The sequence below is a fragment of the Dreissena polymorpha genome, chromosome 15 (genome assembly GCF_020536995.1).
Source record: "Dreissena polymorpha isolate Duluth1 chromosome 15, UMN_Dpol_1.0, whole genome shotgun sequence".
Classification (NCBI taxonomy): domain Eukaryota; kingdom Metazoa; phylum Mollusca; class Bivalvia; order Myida; family Dreissenidae; genus Dreissena; species Dreissena polymorpha.
The window spans coordinates 3,909,063-3,935,960 of NC_068369.1; the positions used below are offsets into that span (position 1 = coordinate 3,909,063).

A 26,898-nucleotide genomic window follows, 5' to 3' on the forward strand; every position below is an offset into this window, starting at 1 on the left:
GGTTCCGGTCCGTTGAAAAACACGGCCGCCTGTGGGCGGGGCAGTTTTCCTTATTTGGCTATAGAGAAACATTGTAAACACTCTAGAAGTCACAATTTTTCCCAATCATCATGAAAGCTGGTCAAAACATTGGTTTTATTGATATCTCGGACGAATTCGAAAATGGTCCAGATCGGTGAATAAACATGGCCGCCAGTTGGCGGGGCATTATTCTCTGTATGTATATAGTGAAAACATGTGAACACTCTAGAAGTCACATTTTTGCCCAATTTTCTTGAAATTTGGTCAGAACATTTGTGTCCTTGATATGAGAGTTGAGTTCGAAAATGGTTCCTGTCAGTTATATAACATGGCTGCCGGGGGGGGGGGCAGTTTTCCTAATTTGACTGTACTATGAGAAACCTTGTTGTAAACACTAAAAGTCACAATTTTTCCCCAATCATCATGAAAGTTGGTCAAAACATTGGTTTTATTGATATCTCGGACGAGTTCGAAAATGGTCCAGATCGGTGAAAAAGTATGGCCGCCAGTGGGCGGGGCATTTTTCTCTATATGTATATAGTGAAAACATGTGAACTTTCTAAAAGTCACATTTTTGGCCCAATTTTCATGAAATTTGGTCAGAACATTTATATCCTTGATATGAGACTTGAGTTCGAAAATGGTTCCGGTCAGTTGAATAACATGGCTGCTGGGGGGTAGTTTTCCTTATTTGGCTAAGGAGAAACCTTGTAAACACTAGAAGTCACAATTTTTGCCCAATCATCATGAAAAATGGTCAAATGATTGGTTTTATTGATATCTCGAACTAGGTCGAAAATGGTCCAGATCGGTGAAAAAACATGGCGGCCAGTGGGCGGGGCATTTTGCTCTATATGTATATGGTGAAAACATGTGAACTTTTTGCAAAGTCATGAAAGTTGGTCAAAAACATCGGTTTTATTGATATCTCGGACGAATTCGAAAATGGTCCAGATCGGTGAAAAAACATGGCCGCCAGTGGGCGGGGCATTTTTCTCTATATGTATACAGTGAAAACGGGTGAACACTCTTGAAGTCACACGTTTGGCCCAATTTTTCATGAAATTTGGTCAGAACATTTGTTTCCTTGATATGAGAGTTGAGTTCGAAAATGGTTCCGGTCAGTTGAATCACATGGCTGCCGGGGGGGAGGGGCAGTTTTCTTATATATATATTGTAAAAAAAGCTTGTGAGCACTCTAGAAGTCACATGTTTTGCCCAATCATAATGAAACTTGGTGAAAATATTGGTTTTATATATATCACATAATTAATGCCATAATTATTGCCCTTAGATTGTCCAAATTTTCATTATATTATACAAAATCCTTGTAAACACTCTAGAGGTGACAAATTTGTTTCAGATTTTATTATTCTTGGTCATAATATTTATTTTTTGTTAGCAAAGTTTGATGTTTGGTAAGGGGGGTCAACTCAAAATAAAGGTCACCAGGTTAAAACTTACAAAAATAAAATCACTCCATATGCCAGAGTTTTAGTTCAATAAGGATGAAACTTGACCAGGATGTTTGTCTGTGCAATTGATCTAGGTCAAGTTTGACGTTTGGTAAAGATTGAATAAACCGACTCCTCTCATGTAAGTGAACTAGAGCCATCTTGGCTTAAGTTAGCGAATTATCAGATTAAAACATGTCATTTAGTGATGATGCTTATCGAATTTTTGGGAGACAGCCAAAGCGCGATATATTGGACAGCGCGATATACCGGTCCGCGATATATCGGCGTTGTAGTGTACTGTGTATGGAGCGTCTGGTGATAATGAGGTTTAGTTGATGCTACTTGTTGAACCAGGGTTGTACCCAGGGCATTTTATGCTTAGGTGATTTTATGCTTAGGTGAAGACTGCAAGACTATATGAGTGATGCATAGATAGTGGTAGAGAATAGAGCGCCATCAATTTTGCCCATGGCTGTTCATCTTCTTAGTACCAAATCTTCCAATACAAGACGGCTATGTCTGATGTTCTGTCCCAACCCTGGAATTGAAATCGCATGGCAATAAGGAGAGTCTGTCACAGTGTTCAGCCCTGGGAATCACTCAAATCTGACTGTCAAGCTGGTCATAGAAGGTGTCTTTGTTTTCATTGGAAGCGCACAAGGTGTTTCAAAGACCCTGAAGGCAATGATGAGACCTGCAGCTGAGTTTAGCAGAAGGCCATTTTGGCTTCATCCCTATCTAGACAAGAGCGTGGTTGTTTTCCCTAAGGGAACCTATAGATGCTCATCTTATTTCGTAAAAGGTAGCGATACTAGCAGCTTTAGGCGAGCGGTAGCAAACTAGTGAGATATGGTAGTCTCTCCCAACGCCTAAGGCTGTTCGTGGCTTTCTTTCTTTTTGCCAAATGAGTTTGAACTAATGACACGAACTTTTTGCCCCCTGTGTTGGTTTCTTTGCTCTGAGCCGAAGATAGAGTGATCTCTCCAGGGACCATGCCTGTGCAAATAAGAAGGCACATCCCGATTTGCCTTTGTGTAAGAACTCCTCGCAGCTGATGGATCCTAGGGAGCGGTAGAACGATAGAGCTTGGTTGCTGGTAAGCGTTGCAAGAGATATCACAATGACATTGAAGACATAGTCTCTGGATTTGACGTCGAGGTTGACACCTCTATCCTATGGGTAGGTATGCAGCAAGGTAGCGGAGCTTTGAGGTATTTATTTCTAAAAGATGGGCTACCAACTAGTTGACGTAGCCCAATCTACAAGAAGCAGCTGGTTTAAAGGCTCAAGGGTCGCGCTTGCATCCTTTCTCCTTACTGTTAAAATATGGTCAGTCTGGCGTAGAAGCTGAGCCACTCGGTAAGGCGATTACCAGGATTTGGGCTAAAAGAGGTTTGTTAGTCAATTTGGGTTTCTTCTGCTTACTCCGGCAACCCGCTCCCCCCTCCTACTGCACAAGACCACACGAACATTAAAACACTCGTTTGAATCAAATAGCTAGAAATATTATCAAACTCAAAGTTTGTCCCAACGTTCTTGTGAATATTTAAGTTATATGGGTTGGTGGGAGTGCTGGGGGACTTCATGTCGGCACATAATGTGGCTTCTGGCGCCTAAAGACCCCATAAACTGTACACAATACTATGTTATCCGAACTCTCCTGTAATGTGCAGAGGGGATTGAAATGTGTCCGTCCATGCATGTTAACAAGTCGTTGTAACTAATATGTATTTACCTGGTATAGTAAAGCGTAATTAAAATTGTTTATCGTACAGTGTTAACTTGCATATAAGTTGTCTTCGGATTACGATTTTAGAAATTGCATACCAAATACAGTGCTTTTTATTACATTTGTTTCTCCACAAAGTCTGTTTGCGTGACCGCGAGAATCTGAGTGGAACATTTAAATTCAAATACTTCGACACATTGCTTGTCAAAAAATATGGCGACGATGCGCCGCTGCTAAAGGGATGGTGGAAAAGCGATATCTCATAGGCTTATCGATGGCGCATCAGCTTCTTTGTTTGACAGCAATTGAGTTGTAAGTGTATGTATTTGATTTAATTTAACTTATTTACATTAACACCAACCAACGCTGGAAAATTGCGGAATGGATATTCTATTATAGTAAGAATAATATTTTAAAAACGGATACATGTATACTTCGTCAAGTTGACAATCGTATTACTGATAGCTATAAGACACCGATAATAACATATTAATTTATGCTTTCCGGTGGTTTATAGAAAAAAAATCAAAGAATTTAAACTGATAATTTCACTGTTTCAAACAGTGAAAATTATCAGTGAAGATTATCGATAATTTTCACTGTTTACTGTGAAATGACGTATTTTTTTGACGAAATGACGTCATTATCCCAGAGAAATTCTTTAGTTAAACTCTTTAAACATGTATATAAACGGTGACAAAAAGCATAAAATAAAAATAACATTTGTTGGTTTCGGTGGAATATCGATTTAAATTCACCTGTGATCATAGAAAAAAATATATTTTCACTCGTGGCTGCGCCACTCGTGAAAATATAGTTTTCTTTGATCACTCGTGAATTTAAATCGATAATCCACCGAATCCAACAATTATCCTCTATGTATTAGATTGACTTTACTCACTTGAAAAAGACTAACTTTAAGATTTGGGTATGGATTGACGAATGGATCGATTCCAGTCGATATTTTAAGTTTGCACTCACCAATATTAATGAAACTTTGTGTATAGCAATAAAACATAAAGTGTTTGGTTTTTATTGTATTTAGAGCCATCCGGGCAAATTATATTAAAAATGGAATATCATTTCCACTCAATATCTTGAGTTTTGGTGGAGTTATTTAAACATAATTTTTTATTCGTACCTTACATTCTGACCTAGCTTGGGATATCAACTGTGTCTATAAAAGGGTTATAATAATGTAATATAAAGCATTTACAATCAATAAATATACCATGACATTTATCAACACTAATAATTTTGGCTTCCGATTGCCATATGCATTGTTATGAAACAAGCCCATGATAACAATAATTCCTCTCCTGATAATGTTCTGCTAAAGATTTTATATACAGTATACATATATGTGCACAATTTTGCTTGTGCATGCATTTCCATGTTATGTATAAATATAAACTAGTAATCATGTCTTGTAATATATGTCAATATAAAAAAAGATATTATGTATTACAACTATAATGTATGTTAAAATGCAAAAATGGTATTATAGCAACATCATCGCAATAAATAAGGCAAGAGTGTGGTTGTAATTGTATTGAAAATAACCTAGGCCCTTGTATATGTTTACAATGTTTAAAAAGGTTAACTGCATACCTCTGTTTATATACAGATGTGGTTTGAAAGTGCATACATCTTGGTATATTGAGCATTCTAAAGTCTTTTATTATTTAAAATAGATGAGCTGGAAAATCAAAGCATGCTGACTGGTTTGGCTCCTTTTTGGAATTATTCTGTTACTGTGAGAGCGGAAACGGTTGATGGCCAATTAAAACACATCTCGGAACAGTCTTCTCCAATAATAGTTCAAACTAAAGAAGACGGTATGCCATGCAATTTAATGCTTTCATAATTGTGTTTGTTTATACATTTTTTATTAATAGCATGTTTCTTTCAATCCGTAATATGTGTATACGTTTAAATAAGCTTAAATAGTCTTTCGTACATTACCGTTTGCTGTAATCTTGTAAAAACAGAAGAGTTTCAAATAACTATCTTTATACATTATTTTGTTTTGAAATAGAATAACCTTTACAATTATCTTAATATAAATATTTTTTATAGATTTTTTTTGTTTCAGTACCAGGCTTCGTGCAGAACATTTCAATGAGCTACATTGGTGCTCAAAATGCCAGTATAAAATGGGTGGAGCCGCGTAATATTAACGGACTATTGACATGCTTCTACATTGAACTAGTCAACGTGTCTAGCTTGTATAGAAAAACAGACAACTGGAACAACACATTGAAAATACAGCCGAATGCGAGGGAGATGTTATTACATTTCCTGCTCCCTTATACAAATTATTCTGTTCAGGTTAAGGCACAAAATGTAGCCATGAATGGTTCCTACAACGAAGTTGTAAAATTCCGTACACGTATTGGAGGTAGGTTCACATTTACATTCTACATGCGAAAATGGAGCTAAATGCATATGCGTAATGCAGTCTGCAATCGCCAATCAGAATGTTTTTTTAAAGGGAGCCTCTTCATGAGAAAATCTTGTTTAGGTGGAAAGTGTCGTCCATGTGCGGTCTACTCGGCCGTATCTGCGATAAAACTTGTCTTACATGCACAAAACCCAATTTCTCAGAGCTATATCTAAGGCTCAAATATATCAACCAATATTTTCAAACCATTGACTTGTATTTTAGTTTCAGACATTCCAACTGGAATTACAATAAGACGTGTATCGTCTTCGATGATTGAAGTAAAATGGAACAATAGTGGCTATTATTCCGGACCAACTCGGTTTGTAATAACTGCAACAGATTCAATCAACAGATCAATTACGTTTACAAACGTTACTTCCATCGGATGGTGGACGGGTAAATACCTATTTGTGTTGTAATAATTTGAGTGAAGCCCGTTTAATTTCTGTTTTATTATTTGTCATATTATAATATAAAATTAGAACAGCAAACGCAAAAATGATACAATTTAGGAGTGCGTTTCACTAACATAGCGTATATTTACGCAACTTAAGGTTTACGCACAGAATTTACGCCGAACGTAAATTAATGCGTACGCCGTTTCACTAAAATGTGCGCAAAATTTACGCTGCGTGTAAGTGTTGTTTAGCCTGTCAGGTTCGCGCGGTCGCGCAGGGAAGTAATCGTCTGCAACAGTATCTGCTGAAAAGCGAAATTATACGATTTTTTACATCTGTTAAATTGTAATATATCGATAAAATATTGTCACGAGCCGAGCGGTAGCTGTGATTTTACTTCAATTTCTTTAACTTTTCCAAACTTGAAGCTTTTGTTCTAGTTTAACATGGAACTAAAATGGACTCTGATAAACAGTAAACTATGAATAACATTTTGCCTATTCAGTTGTTTTAAAATTGTCAAAAAATACAAACTCAAGATTTATAACCTTCCTAAATTTTATTCATTCATAACGAATAAATAAATAACAACTTTCAATATATATATTTCTTAACAGACAGATTAACACTCAGACATTTACATTACAATACAGCAATATACATGTGTCATGTTAAGTATTTGCACTCTCTATTTTATAATGTCCTAAAAAGATGACAAATGCAGTTTAAATTATTTATAAAATTCAGTCTTAATTTTTAATAGCTAAGTCTTATTGAAAATTATATTTTAAATGCTTATATAAGAAAAATAAAATAGGTCTCACACCTAGGAAAACAAAGTTCAGAGTCCTCGAATGAGAATTTTCAGTGCCTTTTATACTCTCCAAAAGCGCACACATAACGTTGTGCAATAATAACATAAAAGCGCACACATGAATTGTGCACAAAAAGCGCACAGACAACGCGCAGTAGAGCGCGCAATAGCGCACAATAGAATTTGAGCGTTCTTGACACGGTAAATGTCACTCATATTAAAATGATATTTCTGACGATATAACAATGAAACAGTAGTCAAATACATATTAATTAAATCAATAAATCATTTATAAAGATTACTATTACCGTTTTAAACAATTTTAAAGAAGTAATATGAGTATTTAACAAATGATATCGTTTGACTAAACTGTCAAAAATACTGTAGTCACTGTAAACTACCCAGAGTGCACTTATGTCAGCATCTGGAAATCAACTTCCTGTTTATGCAAATGGCTGCCATATTTACAGACGCTAATACAATGAGACTTTTAAAAAGGATATTACAAATAATAAAGAAGCGCAAAAGGTAGGCATCGGCTGTTATCAGCTATTACTTCCACACAGCATCTAATAAAAGCATTAAATAATAGTGACATAGTCATTTAGATGCAAAACATAAACGGTGAAAATGAACAATGTACATGTACATAAACACATGTTTGCATGAACAATCTAGGGCATGACAATATGTTACAATAACACAAAATAGGCAAAAAAAAAATGCATTTTAGACGACTTTTATAACATGAAGCAAAGACAAGTTAGTGCCCCGAGCCGATTGTGACGAATGTAATTCTTACATATTTTTTTCTACAATAACCGAAGCATTCGTCTTTTTAAGTGGCTACGCCACTCGTGAAAATATTGTTTTCTATGATCACTCGTACGTGAATTAAAATCGATAATCCACCGAATCCAACAAATATCATCTATGTATTAGATCGACTTTACTCACTTGAAAAAGACTAACTTTAAGATTTGGGTATGGATTGACGAATTGATCGATTCCAGTCGATATTTTAAGTTTGCACTCACCAATATTAATGAATCTTTGTGTATAGCAATATAACATAAAGTGTTAGTTTTTTATTGTATTTAGAGCCATCCGGGCAATTATATTAAAAATGGAATATCATTTCCACTCGACATCTTGAGTTTTGGTGGAGTTATTTAAACATACCTTTTTATTCGTACCTTACATTCTGACCTAGCTTGGGATATCAACTGTGTCTATAAAAGGGTTATAATAATGTAATATAAAGCATTTACAATCAATAAATATACCATGACATTTATCAATATAAAGAAGTGAAACTCCAGCTGCTGGAGCAGTATTGAATTTTCATTAAAACAATTAGTTGGTCCTTTATTTAAGGCAAGTGACCGATTGCCCAAACAGTACAAAACAGCACAATACAGCACAATACAAACCAACATAAACACAAAATATGAATAAAGCTGGGGTCACCGCCTTGGAACGGTCAATGCAAAGCATTGGGGGTTTAAACCTGGTTATAGAGCGCTCAACCTCACACTTGGCCCAGCAATATTCATAATACATTTAAGTGTAAATAAAATTTAACGTCATAGCATTGTAACTCAAATTAAACAATAATAAAAGGGAATTAAAACGCATTCAATTTAATTACTATTTAATTACTCAATTGCATTGAAGATACAAGAGTAACAGAATTACAACTTTTTGACGAACGATCAAATAAAACTATTAACAATTGTCAACTACACTAATAATTTTGGCTTCCGATTGCCATATGCATTGTTATGAAACAAGCCCATGATAACAATAATTCCTCTCCTGATAATGTTCTGCTGGAGATTTTATATACAGTATATATATTATATGTGCACAATTTTGCTTGTGCATGCATTTCCATGTTATGTATAAATATAAACTTGTAATCATGTCTTGTAATATATGTCAATATAAAAAAAGATATTATGTATTACAACTATAATGTATGTTAAAATGCAAAAATGGTATTATAGCAACATCATCGCAATAAATAAGGCAAGAGTGTGGTTGTAATTGTATTGAAAATAACCTAGGCCCTTGTATATGTTTACAATGTTTAAAAAGGTTAACTGCATACCTCTGTTTATATACAGATGTGGTTTGAAAGTGCATAAATCTTGGTATATTGAGCATTCTAAAGTCTTTTATTATTTAAAATAGATGAGCTGGAAAATCAAAGCATACTGACTGGTTTGGCTCCTTTTTGGAATTATTCTGTTACTGTGAGAGCGGAAACGGTTGATGGCCAATTAAAACTCATCTCGGAACAGTCTTCTCCCATAATAGTTCAAACTAAAGAAGACGGTATGCCATGCAATTTAAGGCTTTCATAATTGTGTTTGTTTATACATTTTTTATTAATAGCATGTTTCTTTCAATCCGTAATATGTGTATACGTTTAAATATGCTTAAATAGTCTTTCGTACATTACCGTTTGCTGTAATCTTGTAACAACAGAAGAGTTTCAAATAACTATCTTTATACATTTTTTTTGTTTTGAAATAGAATAACCTTTTATAATTGTCTTAACATAAATATTTTACAGATTTTTTTTGTTTCAGTACCAGGCTTCGTGCAGAACATTTCAATGAGCTACATTGGTGCTCAAAATGCCAGTATAAAATGGGTGGAGCCGCGTAATATTAACGGACTATTGACATGCTTCTACATTGAACTAGTCAACGTGTCTAGCTTGTATAGAAAAACTGACAACTGGAACAACACATTGAAAATACAGCCGAATGCGAGGGAGATGTTATTACATTACCTGCTCCCTTATACAAATTATTCTGTTCAGGTTAAGGCACAAAATGTAGCCATGAATGGTTCCTACAACGAAGTTGTAAAATTCCGTACACGTATTGGAGGTAGGTTCACATTTACATTCTACATGCGAAAATGGAGCTAAATGCATATACGTAATGCAGTCTGCAATCGCCAATCAGAATGTTTTTTTAAAGGAAGCCTCTTCATGAGAAAATCTTGTTTAGGTGGAAAGTGTCGTCCATGTGCGGTCTACTCGGCCTTATATGCGATAAAACTTTACTTACATGCACAAAACCCAATTTCTCAGAGCTATATCTAAGGCTCAAATATATCAACCAATATTTTCAAACCATTGACTTGTATTTTAGTTTCAGACATTCCAACTGGAATTACAATAAGACGTGTATCGTCTTCGATGATTGAAGTAAAATGGAACAATAGTGGCTATTATTCCGGACCAACTCGGTTTGTAATAACTGCAACAGATTCTGTCAACAGATCAATTACGTTTACAAACGTTACTTCCATCGGATGGTGGACGGGTAAATACCTATTTGTGTTGTAATAATTTGAGTGAAGCCCGTTTAATTTCTGTTTTATTATTTGTCATATTATAATATAAAATTAGAACATCAAACGCAAAAATGATACAATCTAGGAGTGCGTTTCACTAACATAGCGTATATTTACGCAACTTAAGGTTTACGCACAGAATTTACGCCGAACGTAAATTAATGCGTACGCCGTTTCACTAAAATGTGCGCAAAATTTACGCTGCGTGTAAGTGTTGTTTAGCCTGTCAGGTTCGCGCGGTCGCGCAGGGAAGTAATCGTCTGCAACAGTATCTGCTGAAAAGCGAAAATATACGATTTTTTACATCTGTTAAATTGTAATATATCGATAAAATATTGTCACGAGCCGAGCGGTAGCTGTGATTTTACTTCAATTTCTTTAACTTTTCCAAACTTGAAGCTTTTGTTCTAGTTTAACATGGAACTAAAATGGACTCTGATAAACAGTAAACTATGAATAACATTTTGCCTATTCAGTTGTTTTAAAATTGTCAAAAAATACAAACTCAAGATTTATAACCTTCCTAAATTTTATTCATTCATAACGAATAAATAAATAACAACTTTCAATATATATATTTCTTAACAGACAGATTAACACTCAGACATTTACATTACAATACAGCAATATACATGTGTCATGTTAAGTATTTGCACTCTCTATTTTATAATGTCCTAAAAAGATGAAAAATGCAGTTTAAATTATTTATAAAATTCAGTCTTAATTTTTAATAGCTAAGTCTTATTGAAAATTATATTTTAAATGCTTATATAAGAAAAATAAAATAGGTCTCACACCTAGGAAAACAAAGTTCAGAGTCCTCGAATGAGAATTTTCAGTGCCTTTTATACTCTCCAAAAGCGCACACATAACGTTGTGCAATAATAACATAAAAGCGCACACATGAATTGTGCACAAAAAGCGCACAAACAACGCGCAGTAGAGCGCGCAATAGCGCACAATAGAATTTGAGCGTTCTTGACACGGTAAATGTCACTCATATTAAAATGATATTTCTGACGATATTACAATGAAACAGTAGTCAAATACATATTAATTAAATCAATAAATCATTTATAAAGATTACTATTACCGTTTTAAACAATTTTAAAGAAGAAATATGAGTATTTAACAAATGATATCGTTTGACTAAACTGTCAAAAATACTGTAGTCACTGTAAACTTCCCAGAGTGCACTTATGTCAGCATCAGGAAATCAACTTCCTGTTTATGCAAATGGCTGCCATATTTACAGACGCTAATACAATGAGACTTTTAAAAAGGATATTACAAATAATAAAGAAGCGCAAAAGGTAGGCATCGGCTGTTATCAGCTATTACTTCCACACATCATCTAATAAAAGCATTAAATAATAGTGACATAGTCATTTGGATGCAAAACATAAACGGTGAAAATGAACAATGTACATGTACATAAACACATGTTTGCATGAACAATCTAGGGCATGACAATATGTTACAATAACACAAAATAGGCAAAAAAAATGCATTTTAGACGAATTTTATAACATGAAGCAAAGACAAGTTAGTGCCCCGAGCCGATTGTGACGAATGTAATTCGTACATATTTTTTTCTACAATAACCGAAGCATTCGTCTTTTTAAGTGGCTACACCACTCGTGAAAATATTGTTTTCTATGATCACTCGTACGTGAATTAAAATCGATAATCCACCGAATCCAACAAATATCATCTTTGTATTAGATCGACTTTACTCACTTGAAAAAGACTAACTTTAAGATTTGGGTATGGATTGACGAATTGATCGATTCCAGTCGATATTTTAAGTTTGCACTCACCAATATTAATGAATCTTTTGTGTATAGCAATATAACATAAAGTGTTAGTTTTTTATTGTATTTAGAGCCATCCGGGCAAATTATATTAAAAATGGAATATCATTTCCACTCGACATCTTGAGTTTTGGTGGAGTTGTTTAAACATACCTTTTTATTCGTACCTTACATTCTGACCTAGCTTGGGATATCAACTGCGTCTATAAAAGGGTTATAATAATGTAATATAAAGCATTTACAATCAATAAATATACCATGACATTTATCAACACTAATAATTTTGGCTTCCGATTGTCATATGCATTGTTATGAAACAAGCCCATGATAACAATAATTCCTCTCCTGATAATGTTCTGCTGGAGATTTTATATACAGTATATATATATTATATGTGCACAATTTTGCTTGTGCATGCATTTCCATATTATGTATAAATATAAACTAGTAATCATGTCTTGTAATATATGTCAATATAAAAAAAGATATTATGTATTACAACTATAATGTATGTTAAAATGCAAAAATGGTATTATAGCAACATCATCGCAATAAATAAGGCAAGAGTGTGGTTGTAATTGTATTGAAAATAACCTAGGCCCTTGTATATGTTTACAATGTTTAAAAAGGTTAACTGCATACCTCTGTTTATATACAGATGTGGTTTGAAAGTGCATGAATCTTGGTATATTGAGCATTCTAAAGTCTTTTATTATTTAAAATAGATGAGCTGGAAAATCAAAGCATGCTGACTGGTTTGGCTCCTTTTTGGAATTATTCTGTTACTGTGAGAGCGGAAACGGTTGATGGCCAATTAAAACACATCTCGGAACAGTCTTCTCCAATAATAGTTCAAACTAAAGAAGACGGTATGCCATGCAATTTAATGCTTTCATAATTGTGTTTGTTTATACATTTTTTATTAATAGCATGTTTCTTTCAATCCGTAATATGTGTATACGTTTAAATAAGCTTAAATAGTCTTTCGTACATTACCGTTTGCTGTAATCTTGTAAAAACAGAAGAGTTTCAAATAACTATCTTTATACATTATTTTGTTTTGAAATAGAATAACCTTTACAATTATCTTAATATAAATATTTTTTATAGATTTTTTTTTGTTTCAGTACCAGGCTTCGTGCAGAACATTTCAATGAGCTACATTGGTGCTCAAAATGCCAGTATAAAATGGGTGGAGCCGCGTAATATTAACGGACTATTGACATGCTTCTACATTGAACTAGTCAACGTGTCTAGCTTGTATAGAAAAACAGACAACTGGAACAACACATTGAAAATACAGCCGAATGCGAGGGAGATGTTATTACATTTCCTGCTCCCTTATACAAATTATTCTGTTCAGGTTAAGGCACAAAATGTAGCCATGAATGGTTCCTACAACGAAGTTGTAAAATTCCGTACACGTATTGGAGGTAGGTTCACATTTACATTCTACATGCGAAAATGGAGCTAAATGCATATGCGTAATGCAGTCTGCAATCGCCAATCAGAATGTTTTTTCAAAGGAAGCCTCTTCATGAGAAAATCTTGTTTAGGTGGAAAGTGTCGTCCATGTGCGGTCTACTCGGCCGTATCTGCGATAAAACTTTTCTTACATGCACAAAACCCAATTTCTCAGAGCTATATCTAAGGCTCAAATATATCAACCAATATTTTCAAACCATTGACTTGTATTTTAGTTTCAGACATTCCAACTGGAATTACAATAAGACGTGTATCGTCTTCGATGATTGAAGTAAAATGGAACAATAGTGGCTATTATTCCGGACCAACTCGGTTTGTAATAACTGCAACAGATTCAATCAACAGATCAATTACGTTTACAAACGTTACTTCCATCGGATGGTGGACGGGTAAATACCTATTTGTGTTGTAATAATTTGAGTGAAGCCCGTTTAATTTCTGTTTTATTATTTGTCATATTATAATATAAAATTAGAACAGCAAACGCAAAAATGATACAATCTAGGAGTGCGTTTCACTAACATAGCGTATATTTACGCAACTTAAGGTTTACGCACAGAATTTACGCCGAACGTAAATTAATGCGTACGCCGTTTCACTAAAATGTGCGCAAAATTTACGCTGCGTGTAAGTGTTGTTTAGCCTGTCAGGTTCGCGCGGTCGCGCAGGGAAGTAATCGTCTGCAACAGTATCTGCTGAAAAGCGAAATTATACGATTTTCTACATCTGTTAAATTGTAATATATCGATAAAATATTGTCACGAGCCGAGCGGTAGCTGTGATTTTACTTCAATTTCTTTAACTTTTCCAAACTTGAAGCTTTTGTTCTAGTTTAACATGGAACTAAAATGGACTCTGATAAACAGTAAACTATGAATAACATTTTGCCTATTCAGTTGTTTTTAAATTGTCAAAAAATACAAACTCAAGATTTATAACCTTCCTAAATTTTATTCATTCATAACGAATAAATAAATAACAACTTTCAATATATATATTTCTTAACAGACAGATTAACACTCAGACATTTACATTACAATACAGCAATATACATGTGTCATGTTAAGTATTTGCACTCTCTATTTTATAATGTCCTAAAAAGATGACAAATGCAGTTTAAATTATTTATAAAATTCAGTCTTAATTTTTAATAGCTAAGTCTTATTGAAAATTATATTTTAAATGCTTATATAAGAAAAATAAAATAGGTCTCACACCTAGGAAAACAAAGTTCAGAGTCCTCGAATGAGAATTTTCAGTGCCTTTTATACTCTCCAAAAGCGCACACATAACGTTGTGCAATAATAACATAAAAGCGCACACATGAATTGTGCACAAAAAGCGCACAAACAACGCGCAGTAGAGCGCGCAATAGCGCACAATAGAATTTGAGCGTTCTTGACACGGTAAATGTCACTCATATTAAAATGATATTTCTGACGATATTACAATGAAACAGTAGTCAAATACATATTAATTAAATCAATAAATCATTTATAAAGATTACTATTACCGTTTTAAACAATTTTAAAGAAGAAATATGAGTATTTAACAAATGATATCGTTTGACTAAACTGTCAAAAATACTGTAGTCACTGTAAACTACCCAGAGTGCACTTATGTCAGCATCAGGAAATCAACTTCCTGTTTATGCAAATGGCTGCCATATTTACAGACGCTAATACAATGAGACTTTTAAAAAGGATATTACAAATAATAAAGAAGCGCAAAAGGTAGGCATCGGCTGTTATCAGCTATTACTTCCACACAGCATCTAATAAAAGCATTAAATAATAGTGACATAGTCATTTAGATGCAAAACATAAACGGTGAAAATGAACAATGTACATGTACATAAACACATGTTTGCATGAACAATCTAGGGCATGACAATATGTTACAATAACACAAAATAGGCACAAAAAAATGCATTTTAGACGAATTTTATAACATGAAGCAAAGACAAGTTAGTGCCCCGAGCCGATTGTGACGAATGTAATTCGTACATATTTTTTTCTACAATAACCGAAGCATTCGTCTTTTTAAGTGGCTACGCCACTCGTGAAAATATTGTTTTCTATGATCACTCGTACGTGAATTAAAATCGATAATCCACCGAATCCAACAAATATCATCTATGTATTAGATCGACTTTACTCACTTGAAAAAGACTAACTTTAAGATTTGGGTATGGATTGACGAATTGATCGATTCCAGTCGATATTTTAAGTTTGCACTCACCAATATTAATGAATCTTTGTGTATAGCAATATAACATAAAGTGTTAGTTTTTTATTGTATTTAGAGCCATCCGGGCAAATTATATTAAAAATGGAATATCATTTCCACTCGACATCTTGAGTTTTGGTGGAGTTATTTAAACATACCTTTTTATTCGTACCTTACATTCTGACCTAGCTTGGGATATCAACTGTGTCTATAAAAGGGTTATAATAATGTAATATAAAGCATTTACAATCAATAAATATACCATGACATTTATCAACACTAATAATTTTGGCTTCCGATTGTCATATGCATTGTTATGAAACAAGCCCATGATAACAATAATTCCTCTCCTGATAATGTTCTGCTGGAGATTTTATTTACAGTATATATATTATATGTGCACAATTTTGCTTGTGCATGCATTTCCATGTTATGTATAAATATAAACTAGTAATCATGTCTTGTAATATATGTCAATATAAAAAAAGATATTATGTATTACAACTATAATGTATGTTAAAATGCAAAAATGGTATTATAGCAACATCATCGCAATAAATAAGGCAAGAGTGTGGTTGTAATTGTATTGAAAATAACCTAGGCCCTTGTATATGTTTACAATGTTTAAAAAGGTTAACTGCATACCTCTGTTTATATACAGATGTGGTTTGAAAGTGCATAAATCTTGGTATATTGAGCATTCTAAAGTCTTTTATTATTTAAAATAGATGAGCTGGAAAATCAAAGCATACTGACTGGTTTGGCTCCTTTTTGGAATTATTCTGTTACTGTGAGAGCGGAAACGGTTGATGGCCAATTAAAACTCATCTCGGAACAGTCTTCTCCCATAATAGTTCAAACTAAAGAAGACGGTATGCCATGCAATTTAAGGCTTTCATAATTGTGTTTGTTTATACATTTTTTATTAATAGCATGTTTCTTTCAATCCGTAATATGTGTATACGTTTAAATATGCTTAAATAGTCTTTCGTACATTACCGTTTGCTGTAATCTTGTAACAACAGAAGAGTTTCAAATAACTATCTTTATACATTTTTGTTTGTTTTGAAATAGAATAACCTTTTATAATTGTCTTAACATAAATATTTTTTACAGATTTTTTTTGTTTCAGTACCAGGCTTCGTGCAGAACATTTCAATGAGCTACATTGGTGCTCAAAATGCCAGTATAAAATGGGTGGAGCCGCGTAATATTAACGGACTATTGACATGCTTCTACATTGAACTAGTCAACGTGTCTAGCTTGTATAGAAAAACTGACAACTGGAACAACACATTGAAAATACAGCCGAATGCGAGGGAGATGTTATTACATTACCTGCTCCCTTATACAAATTATTCTGTTCAGGTTAAGGCACAAAATGTAGCCATGAATGGTTCCTACAATGAAGTTGTAAAATTCCGTACACGTATTGGAGGTAGGTTCACATTTACATTCTACATGCGAAAATGGAGCTAAATGCATATACGTAATGCAGTCTGCAATCGCCAATCAGAATGTTTTTTTGAAGGAAGCCTCTTCATGAGAAAATCTTGTTTATGTGGAAAGTGTCGTCCATGTGCGGTCTACTCGGCCTTATATGCGATAAAACTTTACTTACATGCACAAAACCCAATTTCTCAGAGCTATATCTAAGGCTCAAATATATCAACCAATATTTTCAAACCATTGACTTGTATTTTAGTTTCAGACATTCCAACTGGAATTACAATAAGACGTGTATCGTCTTCGATGATTGAAGTAAAATGGAACAATAGTGGCTATTATTCCGGACCAACTCGGTTTGTAATAACTGCAACAGATTCTGTCAACAGATCAATTACGTTTACAAACGTTACTTCCATCGGATGGTGGACGGGTAAATACCTATTTGTGTTGTAATAATTTGAGTGAAGTCCGTTTAGTTTCTGTTTTATTATTTGTCATATTATAATATAAAATTAGAACATCAAACGCAAAAATGATACAATCTAGGAGTGCGTTTCACTAACATAACGTATATATACGCAACTTAAGGTTTGCGCACAGAATTTACGCTGAACGTCAATTAATGCGTACGCCGTTTCACTAAAATGTGCGCAAAATTTACGCTGCGTGTAAGTGTTGTTTAGCCTGTCAGGTGCGCGCGGTCGCGTAGGAAAATAATCGTCTGCAACAGTATCTACTGAAAAGCGAGATTATACGATTTTTACACGTGTTAAAGTGTAATATATTGATAAAATATGTTCCAATAATACAAAATAGGCAAAAAAAAAAAATATTGAAGACGAAAATCATAACATGCAGCAAAGACAAATTAGTGCCCCGAACCGATTGCGACGAATGTATTTCGTACAAATTTGTATCTACAATAACCGAATCATTCGTCTTTTTAAATTTGCTTATCTCATGCACTATTGATCCGAATATGGTCAAATGTTATCACTAAATCAACTTAATCAATTCGATCTGGTCCAATGATTTTAAGAGGGATTATTGTGTGGATAATAAATATTCTACACCGATATATATGTGTTTACCGTACGAGTTCTCGGAATCTAATTGTCCGAATTTGATATAACATCGGTATCCCTATTTGATTGACTTAGGCATCCTTGTCAAGTTGTTTCCGGGCCAATATTATTTTCAGAGGTATATTTCCGTTATTTATTTTACACCCTTCTCCATTCTGCACAAGATCTCATACACGAATTAAATAATAAAGAAATGAAATCATCCCTATTGCGTACACATGCGCATATTTTTAACCAGGTTTTCCGAAGAAAAAACTGGTAATTAGATTGACGAATGTCGGCGGGCGGGCGGAACAAGCTTGTCCGGGCCATAACGTTGACGTTCATTGTGAGATTTTAAAATCATTTGGCACATTTGTCGATCATCATTAGACGGTGTGTCGCACGAAAGAATTACGTCGATATCTCCAAGTTCAAGGTCACACTTTGAGTTCAAAGATCAAAAACGGCCATTAATGAGGTTGTCCGTGCGTTATTAACGTCATTCATTGATAGGTTTTAAATCATTTGGCACATTTGTTCACCATCATTTGACGGTGTTTTGCGCGAAAGATTAACGTCGATATCTCCAAGGTCAATGTCACACTTTGAGTTCAAAGGTCGAAAATAGCCATAAATGAGCTTGTCCGGACTATAACTATGTCATTCATTGTGAGATTTTAAAATCATTTGGCACATTTGTTCACCACCATGTCACGGTGTATCGCACGAAAGAATAACGTCAATATCTCCAAGGTCAAGGTCGCCACGACCAAAGCTAGATTTATTTTGAAACAAAAGGGATTAATTATCAACAATCAGTTCAGTTTTAGTTGTCTACCTTTATCAGACTTTTTTCACATTGAAAACCTGGTTTTGTGACAATTGTATCCCTTGTTTAGGTTGTACCGGTTCAATAACATTTAAGGGACTTATCGTTGTTAGAATACTAAGTATTTCGTTCGTCTTCTGCAATTGAAAAAGGCTAAATGCACTGTCTGCATTGGTACGTGTGTTTAAGATAATTTCATGTTCTCTTTCAGAATTGTTTCGAATATGGTTTTTTAGACCACTAATTTTGGCTTTTTTTATACGATGCAAGACGACATGACTAGCGTTTGTATTTATCAGAAAATAATTAAACATAATTTATGTTAACACCATTATACTGCAATTCGAGGCTTTTCAGTTTTACTTTTATTCCCATATCTGTGTATTTAATATAGATGAGATGGAACATCAAAGCATGCTCACCGGTTTGAATTCTCTTTGGAATTATTCGGTTACTGTGAGAGCGGAAACGGTTGATGGCGATCTACAACTCTTATCAAACCCTTCTCCTCCTATAATAGTTTTTACTGAAGAGGACGGTGAGTAATAACACAAATCTATCAGAATTGAGTGGATTCGTCAATATGTATGAATTCAAAAATTGTTGGGTCTTAAAAACATTCCAAAGTTGGTTTTCTGAAATCCTCTATAGCTATAAGCAGTATTTCCCTTAGTCTTTTATTGCTGAATGATCTTTATAATTATATAGGTTATCGTTGAAGATCTCTGATGTGAACTTGTAGTCTATTGTGTTCACTGTATAATTTTAGTCCCTTTATTGTTGATGCAAGAAATACTCTTAAATGAATATCTTCTTAATTACATTGCCGGATTTTGCTGAAACATAATTCAGTGTAATCGTAGATGATGGAATATGTACTACATTGTTTGCAAAATGTGGACTTCATAATTATGTTATGTTAACAAGTTCAAACAATTAAACGTTTTTCAAAAAATACTCACAAGGGGTTTTTATGTCCCCTATTTTGTACTGGAGGACATATTGTTTTTGCCCTGTCTGTTGGTTTGTTTGTCCGTTTGTTGGTTTGTTTGCGTTAAACTTTAACATTGGCCATAACTTTAGCAATATTGAAGATAGCAACTTGATATTTGGCATGCATGTGTATCTCATGGAACTGCACATTTTGAGTGGTCAATGTCATCCTTTAAGGTCAAAGGTCAAATATAGGGGGGACATAGTGTTTCACAAACACATCTTGTTTTTCATTTACAATTATAGGTTAACAGGTTAGTGACTTGATGCATTTATGGCGAATTCCAGAATAAATGTGTTAACAGATTAAATACTGTTTACAGAGACTGAGATCAATTCCGAAAGCCCGAAACAGAATGGACATTGTGATTTTTGGACCAACACTCAGGTTTGGAAGCAAATGATTACCATTTTTCTTCTAACGTTCATAATTACAATCCTAATAATGCACAAATATGAAATGATTCTAAAAATGACAGATTGTTTATGTCCCCCACTACTATAGTGGGGAACATATTGTTTTTGCCCTGTCTGTTGGTTGGTTGGTTGGTTGGTTTGTTTGTTTGTTTGCTCCAACTTTAACATTTTGCCATAACTTTTGCAGTATTGGAGATAGCAATTTCATATTTGACATGCATGTATATCTCATGGAGCTGCACATTTTGAGTGGTGAAAGGTCAAGGTCATCCGGCAAGGTCAAAGGTCAAATATATAGCTTCAAAACGGCGCAGTAGGGGACAAAGTGTTTCTGACAAACACATATCTTGTTAATTGTTAACTAATATGGTATTTTGTGAACATTTCATTTCTCTTCGATAATGTTACACAATAATAGCATTAGCATTTTTTAGCATAAGCTTGTTATATACAAGAATGCAACCACGAGGACCCTGCTAAGACCTTAAACATTATGTGTACAGTATTTACTGAAATTATTTTTGACTTAGTGCCTCAGGAATAAAGTTTTTTTTAGCTTACCCATTACATTATTTTTAGTTGTTCGCCTGCGGACATCTAAGGTTAGTACTACGCATTAAATTCGGTCTGCTCTTAACTACGCTAAAGTTGATAACCACCGCATCTGTCGTATGAGGCTATTAATAGATGATGATAAACAAGTATAGTGGGATGTTGTGTAACCTCGTTCATAGTGCATGCTGCTACAGTGAGATTACATTTGAAATGCCTGGGAAACATTCTTTTGTTATCAACAGATAGCGGCGATCTTTTGTATTCACGGATGCTAACAACGCGATAGTTGAAGGTTAAGTTTGTTTATTTACACAGTTCTCTATTAATAAAACGTTGCACATGAGTTCACCAATTACTACAGGTATACTATAGAAAACAACATAAATGCTATATACTCGCTAGACTTTGAAATAAAGATTGCAATTTAGGTTTCTTAATAATTAAATCGATAACAAAAGTTTAACTTTTGTTTGTTAACTTGTTAATCACATATTCACCGCATGATATGTGTGTTATCATTGTCAAACAACTCATTAGTATAAGTAGATAAAAATTATACTACGGGAGTACCACACATTAGTGTGAGTAGATAAAAATCATACTTCGGGAGTACACATTATATATGTCCTCACATGGCTTATAATGAGTGTATTTCTTCATCAATAAATATATCGTATTTTAATATTTCTTTCGACACATTTAAATCACACTTTCATAGCCGCATCATGCTTAAATGGATCTTATGCGTTTCGGCCAGCGTATTTTATGCTCAACCTGTGCATTTGCGCAGTCTGGTCTGAGGCGATGTTGTTCGCTATAAAATCACCAAATGTGTTATGGCCTCATTTTGTTTGTCCTGACCAGACTGAGAGATGTTCAGACTGAGTGGGCTATGCATATGATGGGCGCATATGGAATAATACACATTTTCGCATGACGAGGGTCATTAAAAATCTCATTGCGAATTGTAAATGGCACATTTTAGCACAATGCTTTGTGATACAAAATTGACTTCAAAATAGCAAACTTGTAAATAAGGGCAGCCTATCCAGGCGTTTAGGAACAGTTTTGCAGAAGTGCTGACCGATGTTGACAATATTTGTGGTTGGATAATTATATTCTTTGTATGATAGGTATTTGATATTAAAACAATATTCATTTAATATTTACATTATGTAATCATTGTAGACTTATTTTCACAGTTCACACTTTATGATGATAGTACACACATTTTCACTGCTCATTCCATATAATCATAGTACACTTATTTTCACAGTTCAAACCATATGATCATTGAATATACATATTCACAGTCCATACTATATGGTCATAGTATACACATTCTCACCATTAACACTATATGATCATAGTAGACAGATTTTCACCGTTCACATTATATGATCAAAGTACACACATTTCATAGTTCACACCATATGATCAAAGTAGACACGTTTCAAAGTTCACACCATATGATCATAGAACGCATGTTTTCGCAGTTCAAACTATATGATATAATACACACATTTTAACAGTGCGACCCATATGATGATAGTGCACTCATTTTAACAATTTACAACTGACGATCATAGTACACACAATTTTCACAGTTCACACCATATGATCATAGTACACACATGTTCGCAGTTCATCTCATATGATCATAGTACACACAATTTCACAATTTACACTATATGATTGTCACAGGACGCCATTTATGCTATTGTTGAAGTGGTGTAATAACAGTTAAATCAAAGTTCTATTTTTATATTTTATTTCAAATGTACTCAACTAATCTTGTATGTGTCCACATTACTAAAAATCTATTAATTACTACTCGCTTTCACGCATCCAGTTCTTAACCTTCCTAAACCCTCGCTGACTATCATCTCAATCCCTTACTCCATTCTCTCAGCATTCTGACACACCTCTCATTCCTTTCTTCCAATCAAATTTAATTATCTTAATATGCATCTTTCAGTCATTGGTCACATTCATATCTTTCAACTATCCAACTGTCACTCACAACCTTTTACATAACTATTACCCCCTACTATTTCACACATGTGTAACCGTCTACCCCTTAACCTGGTGGAACTACTTCTCTATAGGTGTCCCTGAATTATCTTTGATGATTATCTCAGGGTCTCTGGTATTACCACACCAATATAATTAAAGACAACTTACATAATTACCAACATTCATGAAATATAAACTAATGAGCATCATAAAACATATTAAATATACTTTCATAACTTGCCCCTGGTTACATGATCATTATACACACATTTTCACAATTCACACTATATGCTCATAGTAAACACATGTTCATGTTAACGACATATATAATCATAGTACACACATTTTTACAAATCATTCCATATGATCATAGTACACACACTTTAATAATTAACACCATATGATTATAGTACACACATTTTCTCAGTTCACGCCATATGATCATAGAGCACACAATTCACACTAGCATGAGAATTGTACACACTTTTACACCGTTCACACAATATGATAACAGGAAACACATTTTCACAGTTCACACTATATGACCATAATACACAAATTTTCACCGTGTACACTATATGATCATAGCAGACACAGTTTCGCCGTTCACACTATATGATATGAGTAAACACATTTTCACAGTTCACACTATGTGATCATAGTATACACATTATTCACAGTTCACACCATATGATCATAATACACACATGTTCACAGTTCATTCCATAGTACACACAATTCACACTATATGATCATAGTAGTAAGTACACACATTTACACAGTTCGCACCATATGGTCATATTTAACACATTTTTACAGTTTACGACAAATGATCATAGTACACACATTTTCACAGTTCATTTCATATTATCATAGTACACACATTTTCAAAGTTTACACTATAAGATCATAGTACACACATTTTCACATTTCATTCATAATGCACACATTTTTACATTGCACACTATATGATCATAGTACACACATTTTTTAAGTTCGAACCATATGATAAAGTTCACACATGTTCACAGTTCACACCAAACAATCATAATACACACATTGATGATACTTAACACATTTTCACTGTTCATTCAATATGATCATTGTACACATGATTTAAACGTTCACACAATATGATCATATTACACACATTTTCACAATCCATACCATATTGATCATACTTCACAAATTGTCACAGTTCACATCATATTATCATAGCAGACACATTTTAAAGTTCACACATAATGATCATAGTAGACACATTTTCACAGTTTCTTACCATATAATCATACTACACGCATTTTCACAGTTAACATTATATGATCAAGGTGCACACATTTTCACAGTTCACACTACATGATCATGTCACGCACTTTCACAGTTCACACTATATGATCATAGTACAAACATTTTCACAGTTCACACTTAATGATCTTAGTTCATACATTTTCACAGTTCACACTATATGATCATAGTAGAAACATTTGAACCATTCACACTGTAAACTCATAGTTCACACATGTTCACAGTTCAAACAACATGATCATAGTACACAAATTTTCAAAGTTTACACCATATTTTTATAGTTCTCACATTAACACACAGTACACATATTTTCACAGTTAAGTTAGCGCACCCCTAATGATTTCCCGCGATTTATAGACGAGTTGTTATTGTTTACATTCGGGATTTTCCGCGCCTGCGCACTGACTGGTCGGCAAAAACACTGGTAACAGTCACGTTAAACATGTATAAAGGGCTTTTATTTAGTCAATTAAACGATAAACATTCCGAAATAAACATTACAACTCTTAAACAAATGTGCAAATATATCATATTTAGTACCAATAAATGTATATTCATATATATAATTTCCTCTTTATAAAAATACAAATTAGGTATAAGCATCAGAATAAACGTGGTCAGAAGACTAAATACTGACAATACCACACAACAAAACAATAAATTAGCCGTATTTTTTTTTTTAAGTAAGACATTAAAAAATGATTTAAAAACTTATATAACATATATTAATTTGATTATAACTATAAACGGTGTGGATATTGTTATTGCTCATCAGCAATCGAAAGTGTATTATAAGAGGCGCATTTAATCAATTATAAAACAAAGCCATTAAAAAACGAAAAACATTACAATCGTTAAATGTTGTGGTAATTTTCTTTTCCATAGAATGAATTTTCGTTTCGTTTTCATTGAATTACAATATAAATAAATTTTAATATACAAATGAAAATAAAACCTGCATCTTGTGCAAATTGAACTGTCTTTGCAAGTATATTGAAATCTCTTAACAAGTGATAAGGAGTGATACATGTAACGATCTAGCATTTAATGACAGAATTTATATTGATTTAATTTATTTTACGCAAATATTGTTTATCCATTGTGATTGCTTGGTTTCATGATGCACTGCAAGAACGTACAATCTTTACACTAAATTGCCGATTTTACATTTGCCGGCACCCGCGTTAAATCAATTGTGTAGCAGTAATATTGAACAATATTTTAAAGCAAAAGTTATAAAGCACTGTATTATTATGATTAAATTGGCTAAAATATAAAACACATGTTCCTGTTCATCCGTTTCGGAAAAATATCTTCTTTTTTAATATGTTAAATTATTTATTAAAGCAAATGTTACGTATTTTGACTTTAATATTTGACTTGCTCAATATGACTGCTCAATATGCAAAGAGATGACATGGAGTTATCATAAAGTCTGCCACATGTGGTCTATGCAGGGACCCAATTAAAGTAGACGTCCCTATGTTTATGACACCGGCATGTTTTTTGTGTAATTGCCTGGGCAGTCTCCGATCATAACGAAATAATATGCTTGTGACGAACAACGGTGCAATTTAACACCAGGTTAGAAATGCTGAAACAAAAGTGTCAAAATTGGTGTACACAATGAAATAAAACAATTAGATTTATGAATTTATTTGTTGTGTAACAAGATAAGTTTGTACAGATATATTAAGGTTAAAATCAGTTACTATATGTTGCGAACAAAAAGCGATCTTTTTGTTGTTTGTTTTCATCCTTATTTGGGTTCTTTCATTAAATTTTAATTTATTCTTAAAGAATTTCCATTTCTGAAATTGTGTATCTTAAATGGACGTGAAGATGCGTTTAGTAGAGATTTTTGTGGTAACCACATACCGAGCTCGTAGTTAGTGTACGTTCCACTCCAGTGCTCGTTTTTAGTAAAAACAAATAATAACAACAATATAATCGTTCCAAAAATAAATGTCCACGCATGCTTATGTTTTATTCAGACATAAATAGTAAAATTATATTTGATACAGTTCATGATTATCAATAAAAACGATGATAATGTCAACCTTCTCTATATGCGCTTATATGAAGTCTACCTCCTTTTGCCAACCAGTTGTCGGAGTCTAAACTTTGCAGGTGCGCGTTAACTCGTCTATTTAACGATCATTGCTGATCTTCAATGATCGGTTATTTCCGAGAGATGCATTTATTTAAGCTTGCACAAATGTGAAGTTGTCGTGGCCGAGTGGTTACAGCGATGGATTACAATTTTTTTGGGATCTTCCCGCGCAGGTTCGAATCCTGCCGACATCGAATACTTTTTGCGACGCGTTTTATTTCTTTTCTAACGTTATTTGATTTAATATAGCATAAAAGCTATGTTTATTGTTAAAAATGTTGAAATTTGAATGCACATCCTTCAATGTTCAAAATTAAAACAAAGTTATGGCTAAATTAGGTGATTTACTGCTGAAAAGACGAATGATGCATGTTGCATTGTTATTT

At 33.7% G+C, this 26,898-nt stretch overlaps 1 protein-coding gene across 37 annotated transcripts in view; it reads left to right on the top strand.

Moving 5' to 3' along the window:
- LOC127860029 (uncharacterized) overlaps nucleotides 1-26,898 on the top strand; it is a 326,167-nt gene that overhangs the window by 212,034 nt on the left and 87,235 nt on the right. For 16 of the 37 annotated variants that reach the window (XR_008039573.1, XR_008039574.1, XM_052397751.1 and 13 more), the window contains 14 exons: nucleotides 4,902-5,045; nucleotides 5,303-5,608; nucleotides 5,876-6,049; nucleotides 9,062-9,205; nucleotides 9,463-9,768; nucleotides 10,036-10,209; nucleotides 12,780-12,923; nucleotides 13,182-13,487; nucleotides 13,755-13,928; nucleotides 16,497-16,640; nucleotides 16,901-17,206; nucleotides 17,474-17,647; nucleotides 19,508-19,651; nucleotides 20,430-20,494. Coding sequence is in view for 35 of the 37 variants with exons in the window: in XM_052397751.1 (XP_052253711.1) it covers nucleotides 4,902-5,045; nucleotides 5,303-5,608; nucleotides 5,876-6,049; nucleotides 9,062-9,205; nucleotides 9,463-9,768; nucleotides 10,036-10,209; nucleotides 12,780-12,923; nucleotides 13,182-13,487; nucleotides 13,755-13,928; nucleotides 16,497-16,640; nucleotides 16,901-17,206; nucleotides 17,474-17,647; nucleotides 19,508-19,651; nucleotides 20,430-20,494 (2,705 nt within the window). In the remaining 2 variants the exon portion in view is untranslated. The remainder of the gene's footprint in view (nucleotides 1-4,901; nucleotides 5,046-5,302; nucleotides 5,609-5,875; nucleotides 6,050-9,061; nucleotides 9,206-9,462; nucleotides 9,769-10,035; nucleotides 10,210-12,779; nucleotides 12,924-13,181; nucleotides 13,488-13,754; nucleotides 13,929-16,496; nucleotides 16,641-16,900; nucleotides 17,207-17,473; nucleotides 17,648-19,507; nucleotides 19,652-20,429; nucleotides 20,495-26,898) is intronic. The other 21 variants (XM_052397752.1, XM_052397760.1, XM_052397759.1 and 18 more) reach the window with 21 other exon arrangements.